This window comes from Coenobita brevimanus, chromosome 23, assembly GCF_032717465.1.
Source record: "Coenobita brevimanus isolate Jiangsu-jjx chromosome 23, ASM3271746v2, whole genome shotgun sequence".
NCBI lineage: Eukaryota > Metazoa > Arthropoda > Malacostraca > Decapoda > Coenobitidae > Coenobita > Coenobita brevimanus.
Window position 1 is genome coordinate 55,982,212 of NC_136976.1, and position 27,731 is coordinate 56,009,942.

At 42.9% G+C, this 27,731-nt stretch overlaps 1 protein-coding gene across 2 annotated transcripts in view; it reads left to right on the forward strand.

Annotated features, from left to right (window-relative positions):
• Positions 1-2,535: 2,535 nt before the first annotated feature.
• Positions 2,536-27,731, forward strand: part of Smurf (SMAD specific E3 ubiquitin protein ligase) — a 416,911-nt gene continuing 391,715 nt past the window's right edge. For both annotated transcript variants that reach the window (XM_080267279.1, XM_080267280.1), the window contains exon 1: positions 2,536-2,638. In XM_080267279.1, the coding sequence (XP_080123405.1) occupies positions 2,584-2,638 (55 nt within the window). In that variant the 5' untranslated portion in view covers positions 2,536-2,583. The remainder of the gene's footprint in view (positions 2,639-27,731) is intronic.

Consider the following 27,731-nt stretch of genomic DNA (forward strand, 5'->3'; position numbering starts at 1 on the left):
CATGGTAATTGCACACAATTATTGGTTTAGTTTTCATTCTTACACTGTAGCAATTGTTATTCTTATTATCCTGCATCTTAGCGCTTTAGCATTTTCAGTTATAATCTAGCCAATTCTGTACTTTGCCTGTGTTTCATTATATTGTAAAAAGATTAAAGATTGTGATAGGTTACAGTACAGCAGTGCTGGAATATATATATATATATATATATATATATATATATATATATATATATATATATATATATATATATATATATTGTAAAGGTTTCATAACGTCAAAGGCCCAAAGTGTGTTGGGGGGCGGGGCGAGCATGGGTTTCAACGGAGGAGTCCGATATTTTGACAGTTCAGATACGGCAACCCTATGCTGAATATTATATTTTTCACAGGATTTATAAGTCTATATATATATATATATATATATATATATATATATATATATATATATATATATATATATATATATATATTAGCTGAATTGTATGGCTAAGTGGCGCAATCGGTAGAAAGTTGGCCTGCAGTCCTGACGGACCCGGGTTCAAATCCCGCTGAGGCAGGGAACAGTTTAAGGATTTGAATTTCATAAAATCAGACTTTACTGATCTACCAGAAGACCCGCCGACAGGTCGTAAAAATACCCACGCTAATACCAATACATCAGTCCTATATGAGACAGCCCTAGCATGTATTCAGTATGGACGATGGGTGTTAGCGCCGAAGTGGTGACATGTAGAGGTGTGCGGTACGTAGGAGGACTACTGGGCCTTGAAATCAGGCTGTGAAGCCTATGCCCAGAGTCGGTCACATAAAAAAAAAAAAAAAAGTAATCTGGAATCAGCTGACATTTTAGTGGTAGGGTGGTCATTTCCATAACCTCAAAAAGAACAATGTGTGGCAGCGGTTCATTGGACCTCATTTGAAAACCATAGCCGATGAAACCGTAACCTATTTGTCTTTTGCTTGAAACCGTATCCTGTGAGGAGTGACCTCGACAACAAAAAGATCTCTTGGCGTGTTTTTCTTCCTGGAACGTATTATAGTTTACCACAACCAGATTCCACCCACCCTTATATAAGCTCTTCCTCGTTTACCATCATCCCGCTTCAGGTCTCTCTCCTCCCGACCACCTCACTCTCATACTCTCCTATTCAGCCCCACTTCAGTACAAGTTTGGAGATCAAAGTGATTCTAGTCCACTGCAAAGATGTAAGGTTTAACATGGTAGGCCAATATAGAAATGAGCTAAAACGTATACTGTATACTCAACACAAAATGATGTATGTGATACATTTCTCCTTTGTTTTATCGCAAGTGGGTGATGTGGCTCTGTTTACATTTATCAGACTAATGAAATACGGTCTGTTTAGACATGTGCTTGAGATATTAATGCAAAAGCTCATCTGCTGTGACCACCGGATATTATCAAGACCCCAAGAGGACAAATAATTCGTCCGGCTGGTGGATTCGCCGGACGGACGACGACTAAAATACCGAAAGCCGGACGTCCTTCCTTTCATGCTCTGACTGAGGGATGAACTTGCAGGATTTTTAACAAAAGGAAAATGAAATACCTGAAAATAATAATAAAAAAAAGTGGTGAAATCACTGAAGAAATTCAACTTTGCGAAACTTAATTTACAAAGCCTAACACTCGAGAAAACAGAATTTATTAATAATTACTGTTGATATCAGTGAAAAATCAGTGAAATTTGATTCTCCAGGTAAAACAAAATTCGTTTACCCTGAGTTAGTCCTTTTTTTAATTATTATTTTTATTATTTTTTTTTTTAGCAATACTCATAGCCTACTAAATAAACCTGTTTTTCATGATCATAGATGATTTCGATTGATTCCCTGTGTAAATCATAATCAGCTTTTGGAAGGTGGACAAGGAGAGAAGGGTCCTACTAAGCCTATGCCTTGTTTTTCATATACATATAGATAGATAGATAGATAGATATTACGGTATATTTAAATTTGGGAAATTGCTCATCATGGAAGAACAAATCTTAGCTACAATGAAACAATCATAAATTTGTTTGAGAATCCCACCCTATGTTTGGACGACTACACAAATACAGCATGCAAGCAGGCTGACCCAGACTACGTGGCTGTACGTAATCATTGCCATAGTATACACGCAACTTTCAAAGCTACTAAGAACATCGAAGCGTATAAATGAAGAAATTAAATTTTCATCAACTGTGTAAAAGCACACATTATGGTAAATATGCATACAGTGTTAATTCCATCGCAAACCCGTTCTGTAAAATACCAACATAATATGCATTCTAAAATTTCGTAAGTTCAACTTAAATTAAAGCAACTTTGTTCCTTGTCTAAGCAAAATCCGATCAATTTGTTTCAGGTTACTAAATGAGTAATTATATTTTGAGTGAATACCAGGAGACTCAGAAATTTATGAGAAACGTACTTGGTACAGTACGGTTGGCAGCCCTGCATGGGAAGGGAGGGGGTTCTCGGGGGTTTGTGTGTGTTGCTCTGGTCAGTGTACGAGCGTCAGTGAAAGAGGAGGGTGTTGTTTAAAGTGATGGTGAGATTTTTGTGATTATATACATAATGGCAAATCCTGCGCCACCCAGGAGATCGGGGGCAATGAAAATACGCCTCACAAGTAAGTAGAAATGCATCTAATGGTTGTTTCATTATTTTCCTGTACTTAAGACCATGTCGACCGTCTCCTTCCCGTGTTTCTTGGCGAAGGTGGTGGTCAGCAGTTGCCCAAAATGGCTGGACATTAGTCAGCTTAAATATTCGTGGATAATCTATTCTCGATGTTAATTAGGGATGATGAATACTTGCAAATGATAATATTCGTGAGTGTGCCCACTATGCTGGGATATACCATAATTGCATTGTATTATTGTTACCTTTAACGTTGATTGAGAAAGTCCAAGACATATTGAATAATTATTTACTTTTAGTTGCATTGTCGGAATATTCATACAGGTAGGCTAAGTTTCTTACTAGCTGTTCGTTGTTACCTTGTTTGGGCGTTCACTCCAGAATTCAACATTTTATTTTGTCTGGTGTATTTAGTTCGCCCTCTAGAGCCCAGTGTTCCTTTGGGGAGACGGTTGGGGAATTTTTAGAAAAATATGGAGGAAACCTGTGAGCTTCGCCACTATGAGCCGATAGGCGAAGGAAGGTACGCTTAGTACCAAGTACCATCCCCACAAATTCCCACGTGCAGCAACTGTGCTTTAAAGGGGCTAATGGTCTAATTTGTATTCAGGGTCGTTAACAATTACCGTATTACCAATGTAGGGGGCTTACAACCCCCTCTTTTGCTGTGACAAAGGTAGCCTGTTTGTATAATTGTTTGTCACATAAATTTACATAGTTGTTGACTGGACGAAGGTCTAGAAGGCCCCTGTCCAGATCTGCTTTGAAATCCGTTGCTTCAGCTCATAACTATGGTGGACTCTGATAAGACGAAGTGATTGAACCATCGACGCTTCATGATCATAGTGGACTTATAAGCCTGCCCACCAACTGTCAAGTATTTTCAAAGACCAAGATGCTAAGTGCCTCAACCACATGCCCCGGAACACCATTCCAAGGTGTCACAATTCGTTAAGTGAAGTTCTCAGCACGTGGTCTTATCCCACTGATTTTTTTCATATTATTGTCCTCTCTTGATATTATTTTGGTCAGACTAACTCAGGGAATGCATCCTTACCTTAATAGCTCCACACGATCGTATTTGTACCACTGATATCCCTCGTAAGTGTTTGGAGAATAACTTCCCTAACAGTTCTTGATATTTTAGATTTGGAACAATTATGGTTGCTTTCTCCTGAACTTTTCCAACACATTAATATCCATTTTTCAAGGTTGCCAAACCGCATTACTATATTCCAGGTAGACTATATAGGGCAGCACAGTTCTGTACAGTCTCGTGAAATTTTCTTCATCCTGGTCAACAAATGCCCTGCTAATCAGCATCATCATGATGTTGGCCTTGTTTACCATGGCACTAATTTGCTTCAGATTCTATAGGTATTTGCTCGTGGTGAATCGTGAATCTTTTTCCACATTTGTCTTGGCCAACTCATGTAATGTTCCATCGTCCTTAATCATATGATAAGACTTGTCGTTCTCCTTTGTTGACTAAGGTCCACTAAATTAGTAGATTATAACCTTACATTTTTAAGGGTTAAATGGCTGCAACAGATACATTCATGAACTGTTAAAGATACTGGTTAACCTGCACCAGCATAAATTTAGTTTGACAAGTTTTGTTTAAAAAAAAAAAAAAAAAAAAGGGAATTACAGGCCTCAGATGTAACCCTTTGGTTAATCGATACGGTGGCTTTTAACATACTTTCACCGAAGATGCAAGATGTTCCCATCGCCTAAGGAACTGGGACATAAGAATGTACCGGCATAAGCTCAAGTGATCTGTCACCTGACTCTAAAGATATATTTAGGGGGTAATACTGCTGACATCAATGTACTGGCAATTATGAGAGCTGAAGCTACAGGCTTATCGGGTACTGTACCTCATAGAATTACGGAGTTAGGCATGATCCCCATCTGGCCGAGAACGTCAATTTTATACTGTATTCAGTATGTTGATCTCAGCCTAGAAGAGATTCTTTTACGGCAGAAGGAAGTTGAAACGAGTTTCAGTGAATTTTCTGAATTACGCGCAACTGACGGACACTGAAATTATTATGCATAGGCCTATTAGTGAACATCAATCGCAAATGTCTAGCTGTTTACTAAATGTGGAGTTGAGGGAGAGTCTCCAGCTCCTGTCTCAGTCTTTTATTGTATCAGCGTCAAAATAACTAACAGCCAAACCTAACCCAACTCTAACCTAACTTAATTGAACCCAGCTTAACTTCACCTAGTTTTATCGTAGCTGTGATAATGGACGGAGCTAGGAGCTGGAGTCTCCCCCCCCCCTTTTTTTTTTTTTTTGCTTAGTACAAAGAAGTGCATTTACGTCGTATGTGCACAGAGGAGAAATTGCTGAAATTGCATTAAATAAATGAGCATTAATCTTAGTGTCCGTTAATAGGGTGTAATTCCAAAAGATTCAAGTTTAATGGCGGACTTTTATTACCAACCTCCACCATCCAGAAATAATCAGAAGAGCGAAAAGGTCATGGGAACAGGTTTGATCCTCCCACGCTGTCGTTAGATATGCAGGTTAGGCTAGGCTAGGCAGGATGTTGCCGCTCCACGTCTATCCCCAGGCTGTCTAGGAGCCGTATTTTTATGATTAGGTTGGTTTATAAAATCTCTTCAACGTTGTATTTTATACATTTCGTCATGTTATTTATTGTATGCTGATTGTGTATATCGACATAAACTGCAAAAATAGCAACAAAGCATACCGTATCAAAGAAATGAAACGGTAAGGAAGAGGTGCAAGGAAGTCTCCATAACCATCAAGAATACGGACCGACACAGCTGACAGCGGCCACAATAGCTTGGAAGTTCCAGTTTGGTTAAAACTTTATTCTTGGTCGGGATAATTCTAGTAGGCTAGTTTTTTCCGGGCAGCGTTTTAAGTAGCTGCTAGTACGAACTGGAGTAGCTACAGTTATGAGTTTCCACGTAGGTTATGGCAGCGGTTTCCAGTTAGGCAGGCCCACGTTTTTTGCACCCAGTAACTTCCTAAATTTCAAGAAAGTATGGATCCCACGACTGAGTAGCTAGGCGATCTCCGAGTTTGGTTAGTAGCAACTAGAATTCTGTAATTGTCCCACGGACAGTCTCTAGTTTCCACCTACTGTTGACCCCATTGGGGAGATTTGGATTTATTTTTCTATAGGCAGTGGCCCGTGCAAGGACACAAAACCGGGGTCTTTCAGATCCCTTTCGCAGTCTTCTGTTCTCCTGGAATCGTTGCGACGCTCTGAGGCGGGAATAATAATAATATTAGTCTACCAGCGAAAACAGTAGTCTCCACCTGTGTAGTAGGTGGAGACTGATAATACCGCGAAGACAGTACCGTAGTGTCCACCAAGATGCAATAGGTGAAGACTAACAATAAAACGAAATAAACTCTTAGGAATCGGTCCGTCAAGTTTCGTCTACTGTCCTCCGGAGTCACTATTTTCATAGTTTTCTGCTACTGCTTCTTACAGTGACCTTGACCCCATTGGGGGGACGGTTTTTTTTTTTTTTTTTTTTTTTTTTTTTTTGAATCAGCAATGTCCCATGCCGGGACACATAACCTGGACCCTTCAGATTCCTTGAGCTGTCTCCGGTTCTGGAATTGTTGGGAAACTCTGATGCGGGAATAATTATACCAGCAAAAACAATAGTCTCCACCTATGTAGTAGGTGGAAACAATTGCGTTTATTAAAATTTTGATCAGACGGGTGAACTGTGCAAGTCTTTTTGGCGGATATGTAGTTCATTATTTTGGTGGGTGGTGTAGCTAATGACACGGTGGGGGAGGTGGAGGGGGGGTTTCATCATGGGTTATCACCTACAAGTAACACGTAGGTGTGCATTCCCTGTACGGTAACCACTGTGATCTCATTTTATGGTTTATTCATTCAGTCATCAAATTATTTTTATTCAGCTCGGGCTACGAGAATCCCATAGCAGAGAATCTATCTCTCTATTGCCAGACACCTGAGTCCCGTAAGGGGTGGCCACAAACAAATCGCCTCCATGTCACCCTGTCCCCCGCCATTTCATTGCCCTGCTCCCAGCCACCCCCCTCTCATATATCTCCCCCCCTCCCTCTCCCCTCCACCTCACTCACATACACTTTCCTCGTCAGTCTCTCACTCTCCATCCTCTCCACATGGCCAAACCACCTCAGTGTGTTTCTCCTAACGTTTCGTGTCACATCCACATCCACACCACAACTCTTCTTTATATCCTCATTTGTCAGTCTGTCTCTCCATGTGACTTCACATGCTCCTCTCAAATAACTTATTTCCACTGCTCTCACTCTTGACTTCTGTTCCTTCAGCAAGGTCCAAGCTTCACTTCCATAAATTAGAGTTGCTATCACAATACTGTCATGTAGTAACTTTTTCACTTCCATGCTCACTTCCCTGTGCCTTATCACTGCTTTCAAGGAACCAGCAACCTTTCTCTTTTGCTGTACCCTTTCAAGCACTTCACCCTTCAAACTTTCATACTTACTCATCACGCTACCCAAGTACTTAAACGCACTCATATTTTCCATTTCCTCCTTATCCAACCTCACTGTACATTCACTGACTTCAGTTCTCTCGAAGACCTTAGCTTTACTTTTCTATACATTCACCTTTAGATGCCGTTTCGTACACACACGCCCAAACTCATCCATTAAGCTTTCAGCTTCCCTTCGTCTTCACCTAACGACACAGTGTCATCTGCAAACAACAGTACAGGGAGTTTCCATACAGTGCCCTGTCTCATTAGGGCCACTCCAACATCCACTTCCCTTCTTTGTATATCTTTTATAACCCCATCCATGTACAGATAGAACAGACATGACATGACACATCCCTGTTTCAATCCAGCCTTCAAGTAGAAAATTTCACTCATTTCACTATCCTCACGCACTGCAGCCTTAGCACCCTCATACATACACTTCACAGCATTCAACAACTTCCCATCTACTCCATATGTTCTTATTACTTTCCACAATCCTTGTCTATCCACCGTCATCTGCATTCTCCAAATCCATGAAGGCCGCATACAACTTCTTTCACTTCTCTAGAAACTTTTCCACTAAAGATCTAAGAATGAATATCTGATCTACACAACCTCTTCCCTTCCTAAAACCTCGCCGTTCTTCTCCAACTAGTTCCTCTGTTATTTCCCTAACTCTGTCAATAAGTATCTTACCATATACTTTTCGTATAACACTAAGAAGACAAATGCCACTATGATTACCACACACTTCTTTTCCCCTTTTCCATTGTACAGGGGAATAATTATACCCGACTTCCAATTCTCCGGGACTCTACTTTCCTTCCAGGCCAATCTGCACATCTTCCACATCCATTCTACAACTCTCTCTCCCCCATGCTTCAGCATTAAACCTCGCACTCCATCAGAGCCTGGGGCTTTCCCCGTTTTGACTTTCTTCATTACTTCCACAACTTCCATCTTACTGATTTCTTCCTCTCTTCTCACATCCCTCCTTTTCCCAGCCATTCCCCATCCACTTATACTCGGATTACTTTCATGCTCACTGTTCAGCAATTCCTTAAAGTGTTCTCTCCATCTGCTTACTTTTTCTCCCTTCTCCACTTGTAATCTACCATTTTTTATTGAACTGAATCTGACCCCTCCAGTTCGAGGGCTTTCAACAGAATTGTCCAGAGGTAACTAAAATGTAAAATACGTCACCGGGTTGGAGGACTTAAAAGTGAATGACTGGTTTTATACTAACAAAACATTTAATGCAAGAACGTAGAGGACAGGAAGCCATTTTTAGTATGGATAAAATCATCTGAGTTTGCAGGAGAACTAAATACGATATTACCTCACGTCCTGAGTGTATTATGGACTGTCTGACACCAACACTGAGGATACATCACTCGCAAAGTATATAAAGTTGACTGGTGTTGGCAGGAAATAGTAGGAGATACCCCGCTCTTAGAAAGGCATATTGAGTTCTTAATTAACTGAGATGGTTACCATAACGAAGCTGCTGGCCTCTCACCTAGTCTACTGCAGTGGTCAGGAACGGTACCGGTACGTTAATTTAGCTTCATTATTTTTAATGCTGCAATAAAACAACGTAAATCAGGCTGAACAAAGTATACATTCTTTGATCATCATGGATTGTTTTGCTAAGCTTTTTTGGTGGTTGTATCATCTGATGACTTACTCCATTTTTACCCAGTGTGTGTGTGTGTGTGTGTGTGTGTGTGTGTGTGTGTGTGTGTGTGTGTGTGTGTGTGTGTGTCGGGTAAGGAATTATTCAGTTTTTCTTCTCAAAGTAAACCTCGGCTTTCCCTCTTGTTCATTTCTCCTACTCATAATTCTTTCAAATTAGGAATACCGGTACGGTATCTTTTTAGCTTCTTCTCTACGAGATCCCACATACTGCAAAAAATAATAATAATAATAATAATGATAATAATAATAACCTTTTGGTATGCAGAATAAAAAGAATGGTATTTAGAGAATGGAGATGCGATAATTGTAACTGGTAATCCCTTCACAATGAGGTTTCTCCCATAAACTGTGGAAAATTATCTGTTCCTTTGCCAGAATAATAGCAATAAGGAAAAGCGGCATCGTACCGAAGTTACCGGTACCGGAGAAGAGCAAGGAATATAGGTTACTAGTAATATGGAGGGTGGTCCGTAAATAGCGCTTCAGTAGTAAGTCACCTGGCAGTATTTTGTGTTGGAACGGTTGTTCTGCTGGTGTGGACGTGGGTGTGGCATTGTGGGAGTTGGAAATGACTGAATGATTTGTTTTTAATGCAAGGAAGAAGGAACCAAAGGCCAGGAGCCCGCAAATTGTTCCCTCCAAGAAAAAACAAAAACAAGTTAACAGAGCCAAATTCAAGATCAGTTCATTTCGGACACACTGCATTTGAAAGACTGGAGATCATAGGCAGTAGGAAATACTGACAGAGGGAGACAGTTTCAGAGTTGACCTGTTGCATACTTGAAGAACTGGGAGTAACGGTTAACTCTTGCATTAGAGAGTAGGACAAAAGGGATGAGAGCTTGTTGCTAGACGGGTGCTACGGCGCGCCGTAGTGGTGGTGGGGTGCAAGCAAACAGTTCAGAGGAGCAGTGATTATTGAAGTAGCGATAGGAAAAGAGATAAAGATGCAACAGTGCGGCGAAGAAACAGAGGTTGAAGGGAGCCAGTAAGAGAAGGAGAGTTAATGAGACGAAAAGCCTTTGACTCCACCTTGTTGAGAAGAGCTGTATGTGGGGAGCCATCCCACTTGTGACGTACTGTACACAGGGGCGAATAAAACCCGTGTAGGCTATAAGGTCAACAACTGTGCAGGGATAAAGAAGGCACGGAGTCGGCTTAGCAGGATGTACACTGATAATGCTGGCAGAGTCGTCCCTGCAACACACGAGAAATCGCCCTGTGAATTGCGAGAGGAGCCTGCTGGCATTTACTGGCCACCCTGTATATGATTCGTTACCCATTCACCTCAAGCACATCTTGTTAATTCTTGGTGCTGGTACCTCAGGGTTACTTTCTTCCTTTAGGACGATTTCTTGTAGTGAGCGGGTTAATTGAAGGCCAGATTTATCCCCTCCAGCTCGAAAAGTCGATCGTAAGGTAAAATAATCAGGAAAGCAAAAATATACCGGCTTAAAAAAAAAAAAGGGGGGGGTCATGGGACTGAAGCGGTGAACTTTGATTCTTCAGCAGACAGTTGGAGTAGCGAAGCCACTGCGTCTCATTTGGGTTTTATTGAGCGCTGTTGCTCTATGGTGTGGCTGCCGGCAGTTCTTCGTTGTTACCTCTTCCCCCATTCCAGTTAACAGAGAGGGTAAAGCAGTCCTTCTGTTTCTGAATAATTTGTACCCACACGGAACAGTTTTGGTACCAGATGTAGTTAGCCTCCATGTCGCGCTGCTGAACACATTTTGCACAGAGTTGGAGGAGCCAAATAAAAGTACTTTCGCCAACACGTCAAGGGTTTCACAAATGACTGTCATATAAAGTTAAAATAGTTACATCTATTAATTATCTTCTTGTTAGCAGACGAAATTATACAATCCCTTGGACGGCACCGCGAGAGCATACCGTACTAACATTTATCTAACGTCGATAATCATTCGTTTTTTATCGTCATACTACTTTTGTGTTGTTGGCGTACCAACACACACATTCAGTGAGAGTGCAATTCAAAATGTTCAAAAACGAAAGATGGGTCATACTTTCACACAGTGTGTTGCAACTAGATGGATCAGGATCCCCAAGGCTGGTGTCAAGTGTCAGTCACTTTAAATTCAGGACCTGTGATGAGCAGTATAATCTTGTTAGTACCCTAAGTGACACTAGATTTACTTTCATTAAAATTAACATTGGAGAATCGATAGACGACATTACAAAGTGGGTATCCCCCCTTTCCTTTTCTTGGTCAGTAGGAAATCGGTATATTAATCATCCCTTGCTCCGTTGTGCTACAGACAGAGAACAGTTTTATGGCGTGATGAAAAAATGATTATCGTTGTCATATGCATTTGTATGCCCCCGCGCTGCCGTCTGGCAGGATTGTTAGGTTTGTCAGCAAATTAGTTATTAAGTAAATAGTTAATTAAAAGTTAGTGTAAATAGGCTAAGTAAATAATTCAGTAAGTGAATTAGAATATAAATAAATAAATAAAAATACAGTATTGTGGGGACGTCATTTGCAATCAGTAGTCACCTTTAAGCGCAAAGGCAACTAACTTCAGTTACGGCAGCCATAACTGATGGAGACCACGGTGGTTTACTGTAAACCTCAGGCCTCGGCATCTCCAAAAGGCTAATTAATATCGAACTGGTTGGTACTGCTAAAGCTTAGGCTACTGTCAAAATGTTAAGATTCATTTAGCTACGGTACTTTTGCGAGTCTCTCTCTCTCTCTCTCTCTCTCTCTCTCTCTCTCTCTCTCTCTAAAGGTCGTCTTTGCAGTCTTATTGTAATGCAGAATGGAATATGTGTATCAGTAATGAGGCCGGTGTGGGCCAAGTATAAAGAACAGAGCATGTATATGATATTACTCGTATACCCTAGTGCAGCCCGCCGTTTTTTTTTGAAAAACCTCGCGTAGTGACAGAGTTAACAGTACTGGTGTAACTGTAATGAGGAAGATGCGGGCTTTTGTGTGTGTGTGTGTGTGTGTGTGTGTGTGTGTGTGTGTGTGTGTGTGTGTGTGTGTGTGTGTGTGTGTGTGTGTTTCCTGTCCCTTGATGATCGGCATGGTGGAACGCGGGGGGTGGTATTCACAAAACAATGTCATGTGTTGCATTGTTGCAGTGTGACCAAGGGTAGTAGCCTGCCACAGCTTGTGCACACACACATTTACATACAGTCACTTTTCACAAACATCCCCGTAGTATGATTGTAAAAGCGCGCGCGCGCGCGCGCGCGCACACACACACACACACACACACACACACACACACACACACACACACACACACACACACACACACACACACACCGGTATATATATAAAGAAAGAGAGAGAGAGAAGGGGGGGGGGCATCGGTGGAGCTTGGAAAATGAGCACCATTAGATGTGTACCAGTCCAAGGTGACTCAGTGCCGGTGTGGTGGGAGTGGTTGTAGTGTGGTTAGCTCACCACAAGCGTGCAGATGTTGTATGCCATGTCTGATCATCAGTGTGTGCACTGAGAGTGTGTCCCCCCCTCCCCCCAGACCCTGTCGGTCTTGCTCATTAGCCCTGGAAATTAGTAATGCCACTTTCTTAGTGATTTATCTTGCACATTTTACCATGTCTTTTAGTACCGGTATGTTAAAGATTCAGCTGTGTCGACATTAGGCTATATCAGTAGCATACAAAGCTTGTGGTGTGATATTCAAAATAAAGAGGTTAGATGCATTCTCCAGCACCAGTGTTAATAGTCTTTCGCCTCACGACTTAGATTTTGAAGGCGTGTGTAAGCAGGGCGCCTTGACAGAGCAGGCTAAATACTACAAATAACCGGTTTCTCAGTGTATAATAACCGATTTACGCTCCATAGACTTTGCTTCTGGTAGTGATCCGTACAGTAGCGGTAGTTGTGGTCATTATGTGGGGAAACGTGAAATGACTGGGATCCACGTAGGGTAACATTATGCTGGGCGTGACTGTGTAGCGGAGCGTTCAAGCTTTGGATACGGTATCAGTCCCCCGTAACCCTGGCTCACGTACGTAATTACTTCACCCTCGACGTTGAATAACAAACAAACAAACCTAGTGTCGATTCCCAGTTCATGAAAGTGCTGTGTATTTTTGCAGGAAGGACAACAGAAGGGAGGAGGGAGTGCTATCTTCCTGTTTCTTGTCCTTGAGAGAAAGAGAGAGAGAGAGAGAGAGAGAGAGAGAGAGAGAGAGAGAGAATCTGATTTGGAGAGCATTATTTTCTTGCCTAAAAATTATTGTGCGAAATTCAGCACACACCTGTATGCAGCTCGGGTCGACTATATATTTACAGTAGCCTTAGCATTATCTAAGATTGCTTTTATTTATAGTTAGAGCATCCTAAACAAAGATCTTCCTGGTTCGTGTGTGTGTGTGTGTGTGTAAACGGAGGAAAAGTTGAAAATCAGTAAAAAAAAAAAAAAAAATCTTCCACAATCGATCCGTCCATTTTTCAGTGTACAGTATGTCCCGACGCATGTATGGGACAGATGTAAGTTTCAGAAAAGACAGACTAAGGGAGATTGCATCAGACCTAAGCAGTTGTGTAGCTATATAAAGGTTTGAGATTGCCGTTTAACTCTTGCATTAGAATGCTGAACCGTAAAGGGGGTGAGTGTGTAGAAACATAATGATGCTGCATGTCTGTAATAAAGGAGGAGGTATGCAAGCAGGGATTTTATAAGGACAGTGCTAATTGTAACACCGATAGTAAAGGGATAATGACACAACTTTGCGGCGAATAATGAGAATATAAAGAGAATTAGCCAGAGATGTGACAATAGCCTTTGATTCCTTGATCCAGAAAGCTGTAGGCTATGTGGTTAAACTTCCATTATCTCTCTCTCTCTCTCTCTCTCTCTCTCTCTCTCTCTCTCTCTCTCTCTCTCTCTCTCTCTCTCTCTCTCTCTCTCACACACACACACACACACACACACACACACACACACACACACACACAAGAGCAGAGGAGTGGTGTGGAGGTTGTGAGAGTGGAGGGTGAGAGGCAGGTCAGGTCGTTGGTCTGCCGTCCCGCCCACCACCACCACCATCCCCGCTAGCCACCGTCTCACCTCTTGCTGGCTGGCAGACAAACACATGAACAATTTGTTGGTTAGTTAATGCAGACCATTCTGTGCTCAGTGTCCTTAGGTCATGTAGCCTAGTGTGGTCGACGGGGAAGGAACGCAGACATTGTCAAAACCGTGGTTGGAAGGTCTGACTATGTGTATGTACCTGTAAACAGTTTTGCGGACACTGTTTAGCTACAACACGTACGAGTACAGTAGCCATGTCTCTCTCTCTCTCTCTCTCTCTCTCTCATATATATATATATATATATATATATATATATATATATATATATATATATATATATATATATAGGCCATGCAGTTTTTTCTATATTTACAGTGTATGAACGGCGGTACCAGTAACTGATGTAGCTGTACCATTATTTTGTGTACCGTACCGTAATGAATATGGTATGTATACGGTAACAACGTATGGTATGCCAACACCTTGCTGTAAACCTCACCTGTGATGTTTGTTACAGTGTTGGTTTTTATGAGCTTCGAGGAATAGGCTGCCGTACTTGTATTGCCTCAGTAGCTTATTGCATTAAGTATAGTAGGTTGAATTATGGGATGTGAGGTTTATAGGCATGTGTGATGGACCATGCATTGTGTGTGTGTGTGTGTGTGTGTGTGTGTGTGTGTGTGTGTGTGTGTGTGTGTGTGTGTGTTGGATGGGAAGGTTGTGGCACAAAAACTGGAAGGTGGGTGAACCGTTAGTGAAGGGGTCGGTGCCGGGCTCCCGTCACCTCCCACATGCCTGCTTCATCTCGCACACCACGCTAAAAATTGTCTGCAGAAGGAGAAGAGGTTGACTGAGAACGAGGAGGAGGATTTGAAAGAGGCTATGCTAATGTGTGGTGAGGGACAGAAGTTCAGCTGTGAATATGGGGGAGGGCTGGAGGAAGAGGTACACCGATGAGGAGGGATTTAGGAAGTACGGTACGAGGAGAAAGCTACATGGCTTTAAGTTGACAAAGAATTTGGAAAAAATAGTGTCCACTTTTGTAAAGTGTTTTTTTTTAGTTCAGAGATATATTTATTTAAACAACAAAGAGCAAATTACTGTAAAATTTACCTGATTATATTAAAATCGGTTAAAGGATCAGTACAAGGCCAATAGTGATACCGGGTATGGTAATTACAGTATCGGTTGGTTATGTTTGATCTGTTAACAGGTAAAGTACCAGTACAGATGTTAAAATTTCATTACTTAATATTAATGCTCCAGTTAATGAACAGTTTCGTTTATTTATTGATTCACACAAGTCACATTGTAGACCTGGTAGATGGCCAAGGGAGGTAAAAGAGGAAGGCACAGCAGCAGACATGATGTTCCTTTAGAGGATGTTTGATTGATGTAGAGTACCGTACGGTAAGTTACAACGAATGAAACGGCAATTGTAGTGTCAAAAACAAGGAAGGAAATATATACTTAGCCAAAAACGAGGTGGAGAAATAGAGGGGAATAGGCCACTGGAGAATGGTACTGTAGTTGGAGGAAGTTACCGAGTATGAGATGGAGTGCTTGTTGGATGAAAAGGTCCACCCAGAACTAGGTGGAGGTCCTGGAGGAATAGAGGTAGTGTCATTATTACCGGTATATGGCAGGGTTGGAGAGTGTGCTGGCTGGAAAAAGAACTAAGCTATATTACACTATGAATGAGATATAAGGATAGGAAAACATATGGGCCATGAGGGTCCGGTGATGGCAGAAAGAGAGCGTCGAAGTTACGAAGTAGGTATCATGTGTACGTGTACCGTATCTGATAATGAGTGAAGTTGTTAGAAAAAACGTAGACTAATTATGACTGAATAGGGAAAAGGGAAGATTGGAAGTGGTGATTTAGGAAGAAGAGTTCGCGTAAACAAAGAACGAGGTGGAATGATCGGTAAGAATACAGGTATCTTGGAAAACAGTAAATCAATAACTCTGCGGAGAGTTTGGGGAAGTAGGCATGGGCGTGTATATATGAATGGTGAGGGACGAATGGAATGTGAGTTGATTGCTTGGAGAAGAGGTAGACCAGGAATTAGGCTGGAGGAAATGTATTGTAATGTGGTGCGTATTTTGGAATATAGGTTGTTCCTGGATGGGGACAGAAGTACCTCGAGATCATTACTTGGTGGCCAGCCTTTACGGGATCCTTTTTAACATGGAAGCCGACCCCGTACCGCATACCGTATACCGGTACTGTACCATACCGTGTGGTAAGAGGTCCTAATGTTAGAGGAATCTTAGAGTAAAACAGACGGCTGGTTTGTAGAGAGTAATTAACTGTAATTAACATTAACCTACGGCAACTTAATAGTTTTATAGTATAACCTACCGGTAGTGCACGTGGTTATATCGCATTTTTGACTTTCAATTTGTAAGACTACTTTTACACGCTAGAGCTACGGTACGTAATTTTCCGTAAAGTAAGGGCTAGGACTGTGGTGCGTAGTCATCGTATAGGCTAGGGCTAAGGTGCTTAATTATCTTTAATATATAGGCTAGGGCTAAGGTGTGTAATCGTCTTTAACATATAGGCTAGGGCTAAGGTGCGTAATCGTGTTTAACGTATAGGCTAGGGCTAAGGTGCGTAATCATCCACGACATATTGGCTAGGGCTAAGATGTGTAATCATAATTAACGTATCAGTGCCATTCCCGTGCTAGCAGGTTAAACCGTGACATACCTAAATCATAATTAACGTGCCAGTGCCATTCCCGTGCTAGCAAGTGTATACCGTGACATACCGGTACCTATATCATAATTAACGTGCCAGTGCCATTCCCGTGCTAGCAAGTGTATACCTTTGACATACCGGTACCTATATCATAATTAACGTGCCAGTGCCATTCCCGTGCTAGCAAGTGTATACCGTGACATACCGGTACCTATATCATAATTAACGTGTCAGTGCCATTCCCGTGCTAGCAAGTGTATACCGTGACATACCGGTACCTATATCATAATTAACGTGTCAGTGCCATTCCCGTGCTAGCAAGTGTATACCGTGTAAACTCTCAGGACACGTGATGCAGCATAGATTTCATATTCGTAGTCTCCCTTATTGATAACGACTTGCAGTCCAGTCCTACACCAGTAAGAGCGTGATAACTTGCACTTCCCTTTACAAGCAAACAAGTGAGTTTGAAGTGCGGCGGCGGTACATGGCTGTGTGAGGCTCGTCTGGCGGACGCAAGATGATATGTGACTCACACCAGTGTATAGGCCTAATGTTGTAGTCTTCACACAAGGGACGTGATGTGTGGATTGAACAGATGCAGTGTGCTGCTGACTGTGTGTGTGTGTGTGTGTGTGTGTGTGTGTGTGTGTGTGAGAGAGAGAGAGAGAGAAAGAGAGAGAGGGAGGGAGGGGGGGGGTTAAGGGGAGAGGCTAGCTCTGGCAGGCCCTGGAGCGACTCGTGACATTCTGAAAGAACTCGCAAGTGACAACTGAATTGTAGAGCATCATCAGCCGGGTACCTCGCTCTAGGCCTCACCTTCTGTCACTGTCTTGGTTGTCATGTGAATCATCATCTCACTGTCACTTCTTCCTTCTGTCTCGTTATCACTCATCTTTCCCTTCTTTTTTCTCTCATTCCCTCTCCCTGTCCCTCACTCATTGTCATTCCTCTTTCCCTTCGTTCTTTCTCGCTGTCCCTGCTCTTCCCCTTCCTTTGCCTGCGCTCACTCCTCTCTCTCTCTCTCTCTCTCTCTCTCCACCGTATGGCTGTGCTTTCTTCTTCTTTACTACATACGGTTTCCCTCAGTCAACATTCCCCTCAGTCTCGCCTCAATAATACGTGATATCAAAAGGCCATTATTTCCTTACAGTGAGATAATTTGATGTAGCTACAGCTGTGGTCAGTGAAGCAGTTCTTTACACCGCCTCGGTAATGTGTGATCAGAAGTTAATGAAATCTTGCCAGGCTAATCAGGAGTATTCTAATCAGTGAGTTGGAAACTTGCCTGTTTAGTTCGGAGGCTTTGGCATACGTGATCGTTACTGAACGGGGCTGTGCAGGTGCTGTTAATAGTTCATCTGCATTGTTTCGACCCTGTGTCAAAACTTAGTACCATATCGCACCGAACGATTCATTAATACTCATGTGGGTTGGAGTCTCGCTTCGATAGTTTGGTACTCCAAACCAGTAAAGGAATTGTTGACAGGAATATGTGTTAGCCTATATGGTAGGCCACCTTGGAAGGGAATTATACCGTCATTGAAGATGCTTTGGTTTTCGTCTTTTTAACCTCTACGTTAGTGCTATGAGGAAGCAGTCCTTATACTTGATTTATTGCTAAATCAAGTATATACCGTACAAAAATACTTAATACTGGAGTTTCAGGGCCATTCAGTTAATGCATTTTGTGGTGTGAGGTACGGTGTGTATTTATTAAGTCGCTCAAGCCTATAGAAGTGAAACCGCGTCCGAAAATTGTTAATGAGGGACAGGTGGACAGAGGTGCTCCTAGAGATAGTACATCTAAAAATGGTTTCTTGTGGGAGTAATAAAACAATGAATTACCGGTACCTCTTTCTCTTGAAATTACCTCCTGTACAGTACTGGATACTGCCATATATCCTTATGCAGCCTCCGTGTTTCCTTTATTCTAGTGTGTTACTGGTGCCTTGACCTGAGTGGGTACCGTACAGAAAAACTACCAGTATGGTGCCGTAGCAGTAGTGTTGTGTTGTCATTTACTTAGAAGTTTAGGCACGGTACCATAGGCCTGTGTAGTGGCTGGTGTAGCGGTGTAAGGGTGCCAGTGTAGGTGAAGGTCAAGTGCTGTAGGCAACGCATCGATCCCAGTTGCTGAGAGACTGTTGGAGAGTTTTTGATCATGTAATAACACTTTGGGCGTATATCGATCATAGTTCCATCGTTTATATTTCATTCATGCAGCTGGCATGCGTCTGTATTTAGCTTTGTTGAGACGTTTTTATCTAGAGAGATTAGATATCGCCTTCAGTAACCCCTTCACCGCAAATATCTCCCTTAGGCTGAATCAGAATAGTATGATGATGACTGGGTTAAGATGGAGACGCAATGCGATTGAAGACATATAGTGTCTTGGGCTGTGGTACGGTATTTGTGGCCTCCAGCATGTCACAAGGGGCGATATAGAATTGACCTCATTTTTCTACAGTAATATCCAATTCGGTATCGGTACTCGACTGGTAATGGTGGTAAGTTTACATATTCTCGTACGATATGCTGATCCAAGTAAGTACCGTACAAAAGTATTATGTTGTCAGTAACCAGTATCAAATAATGCACTTGCTAACACTTTTTACCTGTACGGGTGCGTAGATGTTAATCAGTAGGCTGTTTGTAATAGTTCACTCATTGTTCTGGCGCTACTCAGACTGTCATGATCAGCACCTACAATAACCCTTCCGTAGCCTATATATATATATATATATATATATATATATATATAACCGTTTGAGTATCCACTGCAGGACGGCCTATCCCGACCGAAGTCGGGACAATACAGCCAATGTATCTCTACCAAGTGGCTTAGGCTGTCTGGTAGAGATTGCATGTAGGGTGAGAAGTACTTGTAAGTGTAATTGTAGTGTTGAAGTGGCTTTGGATGTGTGTGTAGTCTGTGAACTAAGTGTAATCGGCCCGCGCTAGCCGACTGGGTACAAGCATACCGTAGTTTATAGTATGCGACACTGGATCAACCACAGCACCCCTTGTGTCCGCCAATGCAGTACGTGACCGGGTGAACACTTCCAAAGTTTATAACCCTGGCGGGGCGCGAACCCTGGCTCACCCGTGTACGAAACGCACACTCTACCACTGTACCACAGAGGCTTGATATATATATATATATATATATATATATATATATATATATATATATATATATATATATATATAAAAGGTAATTTGAAACATTATTACGAGGAAGGAGCCTGATAACCCATCGCCACTCCCACCGTAGGATAAAAACTACCTGGCTACGACCCGCTACACCGTTAAATCCTTCACTACGAGATGTCGTCCATAAACTGAATAAACTCATCAGACCATCGCAGTTAAAAGCAGTTGAACTAAAACGTTTAATAGAGATTGTTGCCAACTCCGTTACTTACATTAGCAGAATGAAATCGTCTGGCGGTAGCAGTAATAGCTAACTGAACGTCATCCAGCTGAAGGGATGTAGAACAGAGTTGCATGAGTTGTCTGCCGGTAGTAAGAATGAAATAAATGATGCGGTACCGATGGGGTTGATGACGGTAGATTTGGTTCTTGTGGTGCAGTCGACAAAAATGTTACATTATTATTTTTTCTTTATATATTGAAAATGCGCAAAGCGTTTGAAAGTTACCTGTAGTAACTTTTCATGAATGTGAATGTCTGCTGTTTTATAAATACACCATGAAGAAGGATCTTCAATATATGAAATACTTTTTCCTTGTGGATATCAGTATATCTGTGAATCACGTATTATTAAGTGATTTAATTGCATATGAAATACAGCAGCCATTAAAAGATATACCGTACGATATACTGGTACCGGCACCTTAAAAAAAAAAAAGTGGACTGCAATAACGCTCCTTGTAAGACCATCGATCACCTGGTAGAAGATACTTTTCAAAATCCAGTGCACATTCCCAGTCCATAGGGGTTGCACTGTGGCCTATTTATTTGGGGTTGGTGGTTACAGGTATTTATAGGGGGGAGGAGGGTTGTGGCTGATCGTTGGTTGTCAGAGGTCAGACTGGAATATTGCTCTCTCCCCCACCTTCACTTTCTCCCCCTCCCCTCTTTCCTCTCCTCTGTTCATAAGCTGTTCCCTACCCCGCACCTTTACCCCGTCACTCCTGCTCCCTTCCCATTCCTCATCTCTTCTTACTCCCATCATATTGCCTTCCTCTCATGGTCTCTCTTTCCTCACCCAAAACTCGCGCCAAATCTCGCGGCTGGAATGTTGCATACATTCCTCACCACCCTTTCCTTCCCCCATCTCACCTCATCCATCACCCTTGTTTCTCTCTCCTTACCCATCACCTCCATCCCCTAGCTGAAATGTTGTTGTTACACCTCCCCTCCTTCCTCCATTGCTCCACCACACCATTGCTCTCATCAATGTCCCTTACTGGAATATTTCTTTGTCCTCCCCCCCTTCCCTTCTCACCCTTCCCCTACTCCCCTTTCTGTTGTATAACCCCATCTTTCCTCCATCTGTCTCTCGTCATCAGTCACTCAACACACTCCTCTCATCACTCACTCCCAAGTCTCCTGAATTTCTCTTACTAGAATGCTGATTTTTCTTCTAACTTCTCCCCCTTCCCTCCCCTCCCCTCCCCTCCCCATATCTCACATTCCTATCACTGGAATGTTGTCGAGTGCTTTGTCGTCCCCACCATTTCCTCCCTCCCCTCCCCTCTCCCTTCCCTTCATAGGCCTCACCCCTTGCCTTCCCTTCCCCATCATTCTCACCAAGTCCCCGGCCTGGAATGCTGCTGTCCTTCCCACTCTCTCCTTCCCCGTCCCCAGATATGTTTGTCACTCTGTCTTTCTCTCATCCCCACTCCCTGTCACTTCAAATTCCATCCCTCCCTAGCCGCTCTCTGTTAATCCACTCCTGTCACACCACCACAGTCACTCTGCACCACCACAGCCACTCTCCTCACCATCACAAGCACTTTCCCTACCATCCCAATCACTCCACTACCACCTTCACACTTGACTATCCCAGCCACTCTTCACCATCACTGCCTCCCCGCCATCCCAACCACTCTCCACCGCCACCACTACCATCACACTCCACCATCTCCATCACAGTCCGCTGTCTCTCTACCACCCCAGCCACTCTCCGCCATCACTGTTTCCATCCTAGCCCCTCTTCACCAGCTCCACCACCTCCACACTTCATACCAGCCACTCCATCATCACTGTATCCCCACCTCCCCAGCCCTCTCCACCACCACCATTAGCCCTTGAGGTGAGCCTGAGGGACCGAGTACACCCTACCATTTGTTAGGGATTTCAGTTGCAAATCATACCCTTCCCGGGTTTATTGATTAATAGATTTATTGATGTTAATTCAGCGTGGGAGGGACCTAATAGGGTAGCTACTGAAAGGTTAAATAAGGCTGTATGTAACATCTCCATTTCAAAAATTTCTTACTGAGCTCAGGGAAGGTCTTATGGTAACATTAATAAGTCGTCACCACGCTGAAGGGGTTAAATTTTTACAGTTTTGTCACCATCCATTACTCGTAAGCTCCCTTCCCCTCACCTTCCTTCCCTATTCCTCCCACCGCCACCACTCTCCTTAAATCCAGGACCAGGTGAATCACTTCAGCCCAAGAACGTACGGTATGTGTTTGTAAGCATTTGCATTACCTGTTGCCACCATGGTACCTAAACTTACTGTACTGTATGTGTGTATGTTCCCTGAGGAAATTATTATTATTATTGGCGCCAGGTGGTTTAGTGGGTAATTATTGTGCTCCAATCGGATTGAGCCGGTGAAGGTTTATATCCAAGGGGTGGTTGGGGTGTATTGCTCACGTAATGCCACTCAGGAATGAGTGAGGTTGGTCACTCTCATCTTAAATGTCAGGACCAACTGCCTAGCCCCGGGCTCCTACGCTCCTCATGGAGCAACGTAGGATTGGAAGATGGATGGATGGATTTTTATTATTATTATTAATATTGTAGAACGCGAAAGAGTTTAATCAGCTTAGGAAGAAGAAGGCCGTGGGGTTAAAGGTACTATCACGATATACTGACTTCGTCTATTTATCGTGGGTACCAAGGACTAAAGATTGTATTCTTTAGGCCTTGGTGGGTATTATAGTCGCGGCGCACGACTCTGAGGTTGCCATTATCGTACCCTGGCAACCTACCATTCAAAAGTGCGTCCGATTTCGTATCATGTTATGCATGAATCATATTATTACGCACGAATATATTTTACACGAACATATACCGTACACGAATCATATGCGTCTCACATTAAACACGAAATCATGCACTTCTGAATGGTAGGTTGCCAAGGCACGATAATAACAACCTCAGAGTCGCGCGCCGCGACTATAATGGCTTGCTGGGTTGTGGGTGAGTGATGCAGGAGTTTGGTTATGACTAATGCATCACCGATATGTAGGCTACTGGTATGCAGTGTGTTGGCTCCTTTATTAGCAAGAGGCGGTTTTCCAGCCTCTGCCTCTGCTCTATTCATTGGTAAAATAGGTCTGTGGGCCGTGTACAGGGTGGCATTGGAGACTTCGTAGTGCCTCTTCCTTAGCTATTTATTTTTCGTCTTGCAGCTTACTCTGTCGTGTATATAAAATGTTACAGAAGCTCCGAAAACAGTGAGAATGGAGTCTTGGGCCGTGTTGTTGGTGATTGGAGATTTCGTAACACCTCTTCCTTACTGATTTATTCTTCACGTTACATCTTCATGTTATTGGTGCAAACTACGTCGATATTGAAACGACATAAATAACAGCTACAAAGGAATAGCAAAGTGTAATAAGCAAGATAATTCGCTGAGAGATGTTGTAAAGTCTCAAGTGTTACCTACAGTAGAATATGGCTCAGTGTCTAACCCTCTTTTGCCCAGCTGTCTTCAGTTCCCCATCACACTTGCCTCGCCACCATTTCATCAGTCTTTCGTCCCCCTCCTTTCCCATCCCATTCTTTTCCCCACCACTGTCTCCTTACATCTCTCCCTGTAGCCCCAACCTTTGCTCCTCCTCCTCTTTCTCTCCTCTCCTCATAGCCTGTCCCCTTCCCCCCAGCCCTTTTGCTGTCCCTCATGTCTCCTTTCCTCCTCTTTCCCTGTTTTTCTCTCCTTCCCCTATACTGTATTTCCTTCCTTCCTTCAGACTTGCAGCCTATATTCATCGACATCGTCTTTCCCCCGTCCCTCATGCCCCCTTCTCTTCCCTCATTTCTCTCTCCCTCCCTCATATTTCTCTCCCTCCCTCATATTTCCTTCCCCTCTCCAAACTTGCTGGCTCTCTCCATGTCCCCATTCCTCATGTTCGCTCCCCTTCCCTACTTCTCTCTCCTCCTTCCCTACACATACCTTGCCCTTCGCCAATCACTCTCCTTACCTTTCTTCTTTTCCCCCCACCCCCCACCCCCCACCCCCAGTGTAAGCGGCGGTGAAGGCTTTCTGTATGCTGGCCACGCAGGAGTATCGCGATGGGGATGGCGACTGTCACATGAATGCCCGCTGCTGTGTACCCGACCTCACCTTGCCGTCACTTCCCTTAACCACCCTTACCTTAGTTTCACTTCCCTTAACACCCTCACCTTAGTTTCACTTCCCTTACCACCCTTACCTTACTTTTACGTCCCTTACCATCCCCACTTTACCTTCAGTTCCCGTACCACCCTCACCGTACCTTCAGTTCCCGTAACACCCTCACCTGACCTTCACTTACCTCTCACCACCTGACTCATGCATGCCCGCTGCTGTGTACCTACCTTTCCTTAGACTACCTTACCTTACCTTCACTTCCATTACCAACTCACCACTAGACTCATTAATACCCTCTGCTGTTTACCTTACTTGGTCTTCATTTCCTTAATCACATTCACCACCAAACTCATCAATACTGGCTGCTATTTGCCTTACCTTACCTTACTTTACCTTACCTTAATCATATTTATTACGAGGTTCTTGAATATTGGCTGCCGTTCCTTACCTTGCCCCACTAGACCTTACCACCCTCACCACCGGACGTCACTTATAATTTAAGTAATCATCCGGCAGAAGTTTAAGCCAGTGTAAAAAGTGGGCATCGAGTTGAAGGAGCTACTGGAGATGGTTTCCTATCCCTTCACTATGAGAGGGTTCCTTTATTCCCTTACTCCGATGACCTACTTTTAGATTTTATTCGCGCTGCAACTTGACGTTTTTATTAATCTTAAAAGAGCGCCTTGATAGTGACGGGGTTTATGAAGCTTGTATTCATTCTGTTGGAAGTGGCTTCCCGTAACTGGATAGAAGCGTTTGGAGTCAGCAAGGGTAAAGTATAAAATAGTGCCACGTGCGATTATAGTGGTTGAACTGAGACGATAAAATAACGTTATGACACCGAAGGGGTTATTAAAGATCCTTTGTATTCATCTTCATTGGCAGAGGTCTCCCCGAAACTGCATAAAATCATGTGGCGGTAGGGAGTTTCTTTTTTTTTTTTTTTTTTTTTTTTTCACAAGGAAAAACAAAGAAAAAATCCATACATCAGATTGCATGTTTCCTCCGCTCATTAAAAAAAAAAAAAAAATCTGACTTGTATTTGAATTGCAAAATCTCTAACAGTTGAACTTGAATTACTGTGAGTTGCAGCTTAGGGGGAACTGAAACTGGGACAGCGAATTCCAAAGAGAAGCGGTTCTGGGAATAAAGGAATCCTGATAGACGGAAGTTCTGCAATATGGGAGTGTGAAGGTCAAATCATAATATGCGCTACCAGATGCCCGTGTAGCACGGGGGATTGTGTGGAGAGATTGCATAATGGAGGCAACTTCATCTAAGCAATTACCATAAAAATATCTGTAAAATACCGGAAGGTAGGCAGCACTCTGTCTTACTTGTAGTTCATTTGTAATTTCTGGGTTATTAGTTATTGTTAGACATTGAGTGGATTAATAATCAGCACAACCCGTACTCTTCCCATCCCACCCCCCTTTGCATTTTTATTGTAGCTACGTGGGATTGGTGTAGCAGTGTTTGGTGTGCGGCGTTGGTAGGAAGTGTGAGGAACTAGTATGAATTATGCACGGTAGAACTCAGCCGTGTACAGCTTCTGAATAGACTGCCTGTATCCTCACTTCCTTTAGTCACCCATTCCTTGTCTTGTCTTAGCCTGCGTACTGATATAACGTTGGATTGTGTTTGGTTATCCTTGCGGTGTTAATATGAACGATTTACAATAAGATACGGTACCTCTGCGATGGTCCAGTGTTAGTATCGCAGACGTGGAAGCTGCTGCCCCGCCAGCGCCAGGGATTGAATACTGTTGAGGACAGCTCCAGTGTCCATCTACTTTGTGCGGTGGTAAGTGAAAAGGGCACCTGGGGTAACACGTAGGGGAGGCAACTGTGTTACGTGGATGATGCAATAGATTGAAATGGGTGAACAACCTACCACAGACTCAAAAGGGTTAAGTTGAGACTAGCAGCGGAGCTAAGCGTCTCAGAGTCAGCCCTTACCTTTACTTTTTTATTTTTATTTTATTTTATTTTTTTTTTAAGAAAACTAGCGCTCTTCTCGTTTTCCACGTGTGTTTATTCCGCCTCGGATTGTACACAGTAACCGTATGTTTGCGGAGTGGATTTGGAATTTAGATTGTTAAAAATCGTGAAGAGCAGTTCACCAGTCTTTTGGATAGCATCACTTCCATTTGTGAACTCATCTTCCAATGCTTGTTTCACCTCGGTCTGTGTGCACTAATCTTTTTTTTTTTTTTTAATGCAAGAAAGAAGGAACCAAAGGCCAGGGGCCCGCAAACCATTCCTCCCAAGAAAAAAAAAAAAAAAAACAATACAAAAGAGAGCCAAATTCAAGATCCGTTCATTTCGAGATGCCTGGACACACTGCGTGTGAAAGACTGGAGATCATAGGAAGTTTGAAATACAGACAGAGGAAGACAGTTCCAGAGTTGACCTGTTGCATAAATGAAAGACGGAGTAACGGTTAACTCTTGCATTAGAGAGTTGGACAGAAAAGGGACGAGTTTGTTGCTAGACGGGTGCTACACGCCCGTCGTAGAGGTGGAGGGATGCAAGCAGACAGTTCAGAGGAGCAGCGACCATTGAAGTAGCGATAGAAGAGAGATAAAGATGCAACAGTGCGGCGAAAAGACGAGGTTGAAGGGAGCCAGTAAGAGGAGGAGAGTTGATGAGTCGAAAAGCCTTTGACTCCACCCTGTTGAGACGAGTTGTATGTGGGGAGCCTCCCCACACAGAGTTGTACTCTACACAGGGGCGAATAAAACCCATGTATAGCTAAAGTCAACAACTGTGTAGGGGTAAAGAAGGTACGGAGTCGGCTTAGCACTCCTACTCTCTTGGAAGCAGATTTTACAAGAGATGCAATACGATCTTTCCAAGATAAGTCCCGAGTGAATGAAACCCCATGCATGTTCAAGGATGATGCAGGGTTAAGCTGGATATTATTAAACATTAGTGGGTACTCCTGTGGAAGATTGTGTCGAGTTGATATGTGTAAAAACTGAGTTTTTGATGCATTAAAAACAACAAGATTATTTCTACCCCAGTCAGAGATACGAGCCAAGTCAGACATTAGGTGTGCCATAGCCTCATCCCTTGTTTGTTGAAGTAACTGCTGAGATGGACATTGCGGGAACCGAATGGAAAGGTGAAGGGTGGAATCATCAGGGTACTAGTGGATAGGGTTAGATGTACGGCTCAGAAGGTCATTGATGAATAAAAGGGGTTATTACTTACCAGTATGAGTTATGTATAAGATTTGAGTTTCATTTATAGCGGTTCAGTATCACTTGGAATACCTTGTAGAATATCTTCACTTTCGTCAGTAGGCCTATATCAGGGTTCCTCTAATCACCATAAAGTCGCTTACGTTACGTCCGATTGATGCAGCGTTGTGTTGTTTGTGAAGCTGGTAGAAGATGTCCAGATAGAGCTTTGTACCGTAATTGTGATGTATACCTTCACTTCCCCCTGTGAACCCGTGACACAACTTCGGCACGCCTAGAAACTTTTAATTTCTTTCATTTTTCCTCATTTTGGATCCGTCCGTCCTGGATCATAGATTACTTCACGTATAATAGTTGGAATGATATTTAAACGTATATAATTTTGGCCT